Genomic DNA, 11260 nt, shown 5'->3' with positions numbered 1-11260 from the left:
TTCGTCATTACCTGTGGATGTTGTCTGTCGGAAGCAGCCTCGTTCCCACAGAGGAATAGCGCGGCGATCTCTCAATCCGAACTCGACGGGAAATCCACGCGGTTAGTCCGCTTCGTCGTGAAATCGAAGTTTCACGCGCGCATCGGCGATCTCGAAGACTTCGCGATCACCGTCGCAGCCTGGAACTTCCCGAAAGGATGGGGGGGACCGACGGTCTCACGAGTATCCTCGAACGTGTGTGTCTCTCTCTCCTTCTGTCGCGAGGTTCCCAAGTCGCTGTCACACATTCCGCGATCTCCCTCGAGGACTTTAGGTCGTTGCGGTGACACGCGTTCAGGGAAGGCGACGTCGATGGTGCTCGTTCCCCTTTCCGGAGGAGAGCCGGACGTTCATTCGCGCTGCAGCAGCTCGTAGAGCGCGGCTATGTAGGTCTGCGCCATTTGCAGCGTCTCGAACTTGCTGAGCTTGCGGTCGTTGCCGAGACTGGGTACGACGTCCCGCAGCCTGTCGAAGGCGTCGTTCAGGCTGTTCATCCGCCTCCTCTCTCTGGCGTTCGCCGCGAGCCTCCTCTTCCTCAACACCTCGATGCCAGGCGCGCTGCTCTTCATCTTCTGCATCGCGTCCTTGGACTTTTGCCCGGCGTAGTCCGCCGGCAGAACGTGGTGCCCGTCGTCCCGCTGATGATACCGCGACTGATCGCACTTGTTCGGCTGGCCGGTCGTCACCAGGCCGGCGTCGTTCCTCTGCACCGTGTAAGCGGCGCCCAAGTAGAGCACGTCCGTTCTCTGACCGTAAGGGTGGCTCTCGTTCCGCGGCAGGAAGCCGCCGTTTTTCCCGTAGCTCTTCGCCGCGAATACCTCCTGAGCGTAGTCGGCTCGGGAATTCGCAAAGACACCGGCGGGATGATGGTGCTCCATCTTTTGTACGTACCCCGCCGGGTCTTGCTTGCCCGCGGCGCCCTCGTTGAAGCCCATTCTGGACGGAGCGTCACCGTAGCTCGCGCACTGATCGTTCATTCTGAAGATGACCTTGGAGTGATGGTCCTTGACGTTCCTGGCGCCGTTCAACGGCTCGCTGCTACGGCAGCCCTCTTGGTAGTAGCCCTCGTAGAAGTCGGCGAAGTTGAAGCCCGCGGTCACGTGCAGGCTGCCATTGGGGGTGCCGATCTCCTGGTACTCTTGCTGATGGTGGCTGTCCACGGAACTGACGCTACCGCAGCTGCTGCCCCTGGAGCGCGGCGGTTGCGGGTAGATCTCCTGATGGTGCCAGTTGCCGCGCGGGTTCGACTCCGGGCTGCTCGCAGACCCGTAACCCTCAGAGTCCAGGAGGTCGTACTGCTGGAAGGTCGCGTAGGAGGTCATCCTCGCGTTCAACGAATTCGATCCTTTGATCACCTTCGGCAGATTCTTAGATCATAACGCGGAGCGATCTCGAGCGAAAAACTTTCTCAAGCGATCGTCATTATTCCTTTAATGTCCTTTAATTGTCAATTCCGTGAGCAATTTGGGTGCGTTCAATCGACCTGTCGGTAGCTGATATTCTCGAGAGTGCGCCGGGAACGTCTCTCTCGACGTACGTCAATTGTTGTCCGTCAAGCTTCCGTATGAGACTCTCCGGGATCCCTCTTCTGGATCGTCGTGTATGCTTCGCGTATGGAAGCGTTGCGTAAACTGGCTTTACCTGGCGATCTCGTGGTCTGGACCATGCTGCCCGGTTTTCTTGGGGCCCGTTGGTGGGGGATCGAGACGGACGGACGGACCGACGGACGGACGAACTCCTGGGACCCACGTGGAAGGGGATCCCCGAGGAGTGGAAGGGGTCCACGGGGAAGTGGGCATCTCTTTGTAGAAGCCGCGCGACCGGACACGCCCCTCGTCTTCCTTCGTCTCTTCGCTGGAGGCTCCTCCGGGCTCTCCGACGGAGTCAAAAGGCGATCGGCGAAAAAAAGAAAAGTACTCGATCAAGTGGCACGCATACGGTCACGGGACCGACCGACCGACCGACCGACCGACCGACAGAGCGAGCCGCGCGTTTCTTGACATTGGCGATATGCAGTCGGCCGTGCCCCGCGCGCTCTTCTCGTGCTAATTGGATTTTCTTTCTCCCTTTTCTCGCGCGTTACCTCGCGCGGACCGGCGACACTCTTGCTTGATCCTGCTTCGATAGGACCGCGCCCGGTGTCGTCGCGACGATTCGATTTAATCGCCACTCAACCTCTCCAACCACTTCCTCGTTGTTTTTTCTTGCCTCCGCCCGAGCGAGCGCTTCTGTAATTAATGATATTTCTCGTCTATTATTACTAGATCTGCATGAGATGTCTCCGAAACTGTTGTGCTGTATATGTTTAATAGCGTATCACGAGATTCTTAATCGGAACTGAAAGTCCTGAGACGAAAATATCGAGGTCGCGCGATAGCCTCTGAGTTATGAGAGATTAAAGTTGGCCAGTGATATCGTGTAGATTTCTACTGTGTAAGCATATACATAAACTGGCCTTAACATCTAACAACAAATAATAACTAGGGCTTTTTTTATCATTCGCATCGTACCGACATATTCATGCAGCGTTGATGAAAAAGGTGGGATTATTTTTAAACTTTTGATCTGCGAGTGAAAATATTGGTGAATTTAAAGAAAATATCATCATATTTACCTAACTAATACAATGCAAAACGGTTCGTAACAGTCATTTGAACAGAGGAGTGCAAAAAGTGCGAAAACCATACCAAAGTAACCCCAGTCTACGGTAATATTAACAAGTTGATTACTGATAATAAATCTGAAGTTTTTGCGAAATATCTAATTCTTTGGTTTAATATAAATTTTTGATTATTTATTGTAAGCAAAATTAGATCTGAAATATTTATTTAAAGAAAAAAATTTATCCGTGAAATTAAATAAATGTGATATTTTTATATTAGAATATGTATATGTGTCCGCGATTTTAAGCTTCGTATGTTCGATAATTCTGAGACATCTTGTATATAGAAATATAATCGCGTATACACACACACACATATACATATATTGCTACGTCGAAAGTCCCGCGGGCTTGGTGCGCACTGAAGGTTACGCGACTTTCGGAACAATATACTCGTAGGTAAGAGACGAACAAATGATCATAACACTCGTAGACGTTGAAGCATACGCAATGGGAGTTTTCGCGCGCGATTTTTTCGATTGTTCTAATCCGATTAAAGCATAAGTGAGATTAGCTATAATCATTCGCGTTATCATCATGCTGCAGTCTTCGTACCTAGTGGGAGTAATACGAAGCTTATGTAGTGCAAGTGTATAATGATGGTATTGAATTTTTATTATATTTTATTAAAAGAAATACATTTGGAATATTCCTAATTCAATTGGACCGACTCCTTATCGTTGTAATTAACCAGGAAAATTGTTTCAAATCTGGCAGAACTTGCAGCCACATTCTGATGCTATCGAGAACGAATCTCTAGTGGATGCAGATGGAGTACTACAGGTTTCAGTTTAGGCCAAGTTTTCATATTTATATTTTCTCAATACACGACACGTTCTTTAGAGAAATATGTCTTCTTTTCGAATAGTTTCCGTTGAATTAAGTTTGTCGAAACGTTACGAAAGTAAAAGTATTCGCGGAATAATTTTTGCATTGAATATTGCGGGGTATTCTCTGCATTGAATATCGCGGAATAATCTTCGCATAAATGTTGCGGAGTAATCTTTACATAAGAATTGCGGAGTAATTTTCGCACAGAGCTATGATATTCCGCATGAGCATTGCGGAAGCCTTCGTGCGTGAAAATTTCACGCCACTCGTGATTACTTCGCTCGCGTACCGCGTTAGGAGATTTCGCGATCGGCTTTTAATTCACGATTATCTACACACGCATACGCGTCGCGACTATTTCGCTCGCCGATTTTAATTCACGGTGTTCATTACCGATCTTTCACGCCGCGAGTGTGCTGAAGTGACATTACAATATGCGACGAACTAGTTAAATGAAAAATCTGTTCTTGAATAAGTGAAAATGGGGAGGGGAGTATGCTGTCTTTCTCGTTCTCAATACTTTTCAATTCGTGGATTCCGACCTAGTCGTTCATTAGAGAAACTCGAAAGTCGTAGAATATACGTTAACTCCGCTGAAATGTGAACATCATCGCATCGCGAATGTAGCGAACTTAAGTGAAGTGCAATCGATGTGGGATAACGTTACGAAGGATGCAGGGGGACGCTACTTCTGGGTGCTGAGGGATGCAGCGACCCCAACGGGCCTTGCTGAATGTCGGTGGATGTAAATGCAAAATGGTGCGCATTCCATTTGAATGCTTACGAAGCATTACTATATCATATAGTGCATGCATAGACGTAAATTACAATAATTTCTAATGAATACGGTGTACAAATAATTATCTAATCGCTGATATATATAATATTTGTGATGAATATTGACGAATATGATATTTGAAGCGCTGCGAACATTCGGATGATTTAACGCCCGTAAGATAATTTAATTTAATTTTCTGAAATTTTATGTAAAAATAGTAGATACCATCGGCCAACTATTGCGATCTCGACATTTTAGATCTAGATTAGGATTTCTAATTCTGTAATTAAATTTCAGCATATACTAGCAAAGTTTTGCGTAATATAGTTTCAAGACGTGCATATTAATATCGCAGCTGACGCCCCGAATTTTTTTAAGGGATTAGTATTTTAGGGGGCGGATATAATATAAAGGGGGGAGAGATATCAAGTTTCGCCGCGCAATTTCAAAATCTTTCTCGTGACATTTTTAGCTAATCATATATCACGCGAATAATGAACAGGTGTTTTATTAATGGATATATAGCACGCATATGGAATACAATACGTTTCGCAAGAAAGGAGCGAAAATAATTTCCTTGCGAAACTTTCCAGGTCAATCGTGTCAAACGCGAACCGGGGAAAGCGTTTGGCACGTCTGGCAAAACCTATTAACACTCGCGTGGAAATGATTTATAAATGGTATTAATAAAACTTTCCGATATAGGTCCTTATTGAATTACGTGCGGATGCGCATGTAAAAATAGTCCCGGCTAACTGACACTAATTGGTAGCGCAATCGTTGGGCTAAAACGTAAGTATTGTGATGCGAAGAAAGGGGACCGCAGAAATTAACGAGCATTGACTAGAATTATTAATAGTGTCAAAATACAACGTACGTCAAACCTCCGCGGAGTGTGAAATGGCCTTAAAATAGATCGTGATGCGCTGTGTCATTGAAGGTGTATGTTGGCAAAATAGTTTCTCGCAGCTTTAATTGCCTCGTGTTTCCCTGTTTGCATAAAAACCGCGTCTCGTGCAAACGTATACCAAAGTTTACGGCATTCAAATTTAGCACTGGCTTACGAAGTAAATCCACAAATAAAATATGAAATTAAATGTAGATAAAACAACAAATAAGACCGAAATCAAATCTATCCAATGTGATTTTCTGCCTAAAAATATTTCATAATGTGTGCAATGGAATAATTAGTGCAATGGAATAATTAGTGCAATGGAAGAGAATGTTTAATTATAATTTCCATGATTTGATTATTGTATCGATCGCGTATCCTTTGCCTCTCTCGATTCTCTCGAAACGTGGCGATTCGTCGCTACTTTACGAGCTGTGAATAGTGTCCCAAAATCATTACGCGTGAGCCGGCTCTTTTCTTTTTCTGCAAGACTCCGTGCCGTGCTTTATGAGACTTTAAGTATAGCGCGTGGCTAGAAAGTATGGACAAATTTGACTGCTTTACGAGGATAGTATGCTTTATGAGTTCTTCTTAAGTCGGCGCCTTGAGGGTCGTGAGTGCGAGGGAGAGAGGCCTACAATATACAGGCTCGTAAATATTTTAGCAGCTAAAATGTATATTATTATAAATATGATATCACATGATTATTATTCTTATAGGATTTTTTAATGTTACTGTTCAATGGCTCGAAATATCTAGTCATAAGATTTATTGTTGTTCTATCTGTGTTTAACAAAATTTATAATAACGCTCGCGGATGGCATCGAAGCGTTTCGTAAGGCGCGTTTACACGCTCGATAAATAGTATAAAGTAAGGAATGACGTCTTCTGACGGCGCCGGAATATTCGATAATCGGGCTACATTGTGGTGCGGTTTAACATCTTTAGGACGTTGATTAAACTTGCCGTGTATATCGTGCCGCGAAAACACCTTCGTTGACAGATTCTGTTTGGAACGTCTATTTTTGCCGGCAAATAGTTACACACGGTGGGCTCGTGCTTGATATTCCATTTAGAGCCACGCGTGATCGATACCGGATACAAGCAAAAATATCATCTGACTCGGGCACACGCTAATCGATTCGGTTATCAAGGTTCGCACTTTATCAAGAAAATCTTGATATTATACGAAATACCAGTTTTCTATGTTACATTCTTGATCGCTTAACGGCTTAAGTATAATACAGGGAGACGTGTGCGACTTTTTAACCCGTCTGTTCTCTCCCGGGGAAAAGCAGGTCCCGCCCCACGGGAATCCGACACGGGCTCCTGTAGGCGTATCTCATTCGTTTTCCTTCGTTTTTCGGGAATTCGGAGTCATTCTCGCAAAAGGCGGCAGCCTCAAGGAGTTCATTATCCTCCGCTAATACGCAACAAATGAGCCGATCACGCTTGCCTGACCCGACACAGGGAAAAGAACACTCTCACACCCCGATGAACTCGAAGGGTTTACGCCCACTGGCGGATTTTAATTTTCTCGAACGTGTTCTCGTTGTGGCTTGCGCGATAAACTTTGATATCTCATGGGAAAACGTTCGCTTTAAGATTATATGTTTTAATTCTCGTTAGACTTTTGGAAATTTTAGCCGTCTCTTTTCCCATTATTTTGGGTCTAAAGGATATGTTCTAATCGCAGTGAATCTCTCTTCGACGATATCGGAGAATGGAGTGAAGAGTAAATAAAGATAATTGACGAAAAGGATTGAGAATAAATGACGAAAACGATATAATTCTATTATACGTGCCGAGATACGCGTCAAAATAATAACAACGTTCACTCCAAAGTCGCGGTTACTCACATTTATTACCATTCACGAGACGATGCCATAAGGTGAGGTCCTCGTAATCAAGCCGCCATTACGTAATTATATAACAAAGACTAATGAGTCGCAATGATTTCGCATCCAACAAACCGGCGCGTGATTACGCACAGGATCATCAATCGATCGACACCGTTGTCCGTCCAGTGCGATATTACGTCTCGCACGCAAAAGGGGCGACAACCGGTAACTTACGTGCAAATGTGCACGAGACTCATGATCTAGGGACCTATTTATAGATCTCCGTCTACTTTGGGCTGGGTCGATACAGGGGCCGGACAAGCGCCTACTCTTTCCTTCAGTTTTTCAGTCATAAAAATCTTAGAACAAAATTCTCAACGATATGTTCTTTTCAAAGTGCCATTAAAAATAGATACATTAATCACATATCTGCTAACTGATATTGCAGCAAAGAAGCTTGGAAAAGTCTTAGAAGCGTTTAGCAGATTTTGAAGATTTGTATGGTCGGAAATTAAGAGAAATTAACGTCTGCTCGTTTTCTTGTCAGAACACAGAATTAAACGATCCCAAAATATTTGCGCAGAAAAAATTAATCTTAAATCAAGAATAGATGTTCTCATATATAAAAATATTATAATCTTCTCAGCAGAATTTTAGCCTTGATTTGATTGAATTTATATTGATGTAAATATTACTTGAACTCGATGCAAGACTAAAAATTTTCTAAGAATATTATAATTCTTGTTTATATATACGAGAATATCTATTCTTAATTTAAGATTAATTTTTTTCTTGCACGTGTCCCCACGTAGACGAGGGATTCTTCGCTTCTTCTCTTTTCGTAAGATCTCTTTGTTCTTGTCCAATCGATCCATTGTACAGGCTAATGCGGCGGCGGCGGTTGTGGCTACGGCTAATAACAAATTTATTGCGGCCGATGAAGTGCATAAATTGATTATTACTTAGCCGGCAACGCATCACCGCCGAGTTCCAGTTCAGACAATCACCGATGATTTACAACATAATGGGGCGCGTTTGACTGATGCGGAATACTCGCGCGACTATTCGCGCGTACGCGGCTGATGCGTTTGCGGCATCGGGTACACGAGTACGGTTATCTGCCTCCGCCGCAGGTACAACGGCGATTCCGAAGGAGCGCACGATTTTCCCCGCGCTGCTGGACGCGGGGATGCGCTGCGTCGTCGTTGCGCAAGAACGCGCGGGCTTGCCGACGGCGACGTATAATTCGATCGGCGAGTGATCCCCCGATGCGCCATAAAAGCGAATATCTACATGCGTCGAGAAGGGAAAGTTGCAAGTCGTGCGTAAAATTGTTACAGGGTTATACAGTGCTTCCCCCGTGTTTCTCTCTTCGGTAAATCTCTTCTTTTCTTCTTTTGTTTCGTATCTCGAGTCAACTTCTTCGTCGACTTTGAAAGAAAGATTTGCCAACAATTATCAAAATTTCATTAAATAGTTTCGACAACATTTTTTGGTTACTCCAATCAAATCACTTAGTACACATATGTACTGCGCTGTGGTACCATATAAATACTCAGTACGTCGTATATACACAGTGAAAAATTTTGTGTTAAATTTAACATAAGGTGAATATGTTCAAAAGTAACACAAATATTAAGTGAAAAATTAACACAAAATTCATACGTTAATCGATACTGAAGGATAAATTGTATTATTTTAATACTTACACACATGTTGAATATTGATATGACACAAAACGTTGAGATAACATAAATACAATATGTTAAATTAACACACATGGGTATGCTAAAAATTTAATACAAGTATTATAAGCAAGGACCAATTTTAACACAAGAACAAAATGTTTTTTATTGTGTATAGTAATATGGTACTAAATGATTTGATTATATTAACTATGCAATTTAGTTGAAACTGCTTAACTAAATCTTGGTAATTACTATCAAATCCTTTTTTCAATGTAAGAACGTGCGCGGTCATCCTCGTTTCTGCAGTTCCTTTTCTAATTTCCTAATTTTCCCGAATCTTATCCATCTTGCATTTTTCATTTGCTTTTTATGGTCTCATTTTCGTTAGTACTAGTAATATTTGCTTCATATATTCGTTGTATGATCGAGAGAATGTTGAAAAGTCAAGACGAAATACGTCACATATCCGATCATAGCGACCTGACGTTTCTATATTAAATTTCTTATTAAGAGCGGTCGCTATTATATTTTGCACTAATTTTTTTTCTAAACGACAAACGACTTTTGAATCAATTTTATCGGTTGTGTCAATGATTCGCCCGGTCACTACACGTCACTTGACGACACGAGAACTGTATTCGTTGTTTGGTCGGCCAGCCGATCATATCGGCCGTAGGTGATTCGATTCCCTAAACGATCCGAGGTCTAGATTTTTCAGGGTTCATCCAAACATGACCCTCGTTTAAGCTGGAGATTTATGACCGACGGAGGCCCTTAATTAGAATCACACCCGAAGTGTCCTAATTACAGGGTAGGCCATGGCGCTTGGTCCGGCTCCTCAGAACCGCAGCCCTGGCGCAAAACGATGCGAATCGCGCCAATTTGCGGCTGTTTACGGGCCGCTCGTTAATAATTTTAGGAAAAATGAACGATCGATGGGCGGTGGCCGCGTTTTCGAATTTACATCGGATTAACTGACCGGTGTTCTTTCTTTCGCCACCTGAAGGATACCTGCCGCGCTGTTCGTCTTTCATCGTTTCGGTTCAGTCAAAAAAGATGTCTCTCGCGCAGTCCAAAGTTCTTTACAGTCTATTGTCACCGTTCTGCGCATAAATTCCGCGTAAATTCCCAATAAATTTACATCCGTCCGTCCATCAATTTATCAAGAGGAGCCGTTTGATTACACCACCTCTAAAAATGACACGTCGTGTCCCGGCGTCCTAAATCTTCGCGGTAATTTTTCCCGGCGCGCGCGGGTTTTAGGCTGATAAACGTCCTGTAAAATTATGATGATTTACGCCGGCGTATCGACGCCACTTCCTGTCGCCTGTCCGTCCGTAATATACGATCGATTAAACCCGCGGAATTTTCTTCTTTTCGATCGCGCCGCGTCGTTGCCTGCGACCTGGCTCCACTCGTTAAGTGTTCTTCCGCAAAAGTCCCGCTGACGAGGCCGTCCACGGTCTCCCTACATCGTTACCGGCGATTCGCCGTACGCGAGAGACCAGCGTTGGATTAAATAAGAGGCGCCTCTGCGATTTCTAGATTTTATTGACCGGTTAACAGATTATTACGGTCGTCACGCGTGATAGTTTGTGCAGCAATAATGTCTAGGATCCGGTAGTGACCGCTTCTAATGAGAAATTTAACGTAGAAACATCGGGTCGCTACGTCCGAATATATGACACATATTTCACTCTCGTTCGCATAGCGGATATGTCATGTACAGGATGTCCCATAACTGTTGGAAGGGAGGAAGACGATTCCTCGTGATAACACAAGTCACAAAATACAGAAGAAAACTTTCTCACGCGAGACCTTGTTTTTGTGAAAATCGTCAAGAACACTTTTATTTGATCTCATTTTTTTGTGAACAATGAATTTTCAGCCATATTTCAGCCATATTTCGAATTTTGCTATAATTTACGTTAATCGTAATTAATTGATCTTTCCATTCTTGATGAAACAATCATCGTACAACGGGAATGTAATCGAGCGAGATCGGCGGTGCAGTGTTAATTTATGCGTAATGTCGGCAGCTGTGTGTTCGTACGCTCGCTATCGAGAGAACTCGTATCGGCGGAAATACACGCGCCTTATCGCGCATTTACATCGGTTTTCTTGCCGAGATGATGTTAAATTAAACGACAAGTGCTTCACCGAGCCCTAGATTTTATTGGCCGATTAACAGGTTATTATAGCCGTTAAGAAGGCTATATTTGCTTGCCGATCGCGCGAGCGTAGACGGGACGGGACCATAAAACGGCGGATTCTTTTCGCGAGGGACGCTATAACCGACTGTTTCGGTCTGGGAATGGGCAACGTAGTTAAATATAAAGCACTCGGCGCATGCCTCACACTACGTCATATTAATTATATTCTTGCCGCTAAACCGGTTCCATTCCATTAACGTTACAATCGCAAAACAGCGAGTTCGCTTACAAATTGCTTACGTTGCTGAACGTGCTCCTGTACAAAATCGACTCTGTAATATCGTAGATGCGTGTCATGGTAGCAAAGTACCCCGGC

The 11260-nt window shown here is 43.9% G+C and overlaps 1 protein-coding gene across 1 annotated transcript; it reads right to left on the bottom strand.

Annotated features, from left to right (window-relative positions):
- Positions 1-389: 389 nt before the first annotated feature.
- Positions 390-1361, bottom strand: LOC106745444. The gene has a single exon (XM_014621050.1). The coding sequence runs from the start codon at positions 1359-1361 to the stop codon at positions 390-392; it is 972 nt and encodes a 323-aa protein (XP_014476536.1).
- Between the last annotated feature and the right edge of the window lie 9899 nt (positions 1362-11260).

This window comes from Dinoponera quadriceps, unplaced genomic scaffold (genome assembly GCF_001313825.1).
Source record: "Dinoponera quadriceps isolate SergipeBrazil2010 unplaced genomic scaffold, ASM131382v1 scaffold1280, whole genome shotgun sequence".
Taxonomy (NCBI): domain Eukaryota; kingdom Metazoa; phylum Arthropoda; class Insecta; order Hymenoptera; family Formicidae; genus Dinoponera; species Dinoponera quadriceps.
Note: the sequence above shows the minus strand (reverse complement) of the source record. Positions and strands in the feature narration are given on the sequence as shown.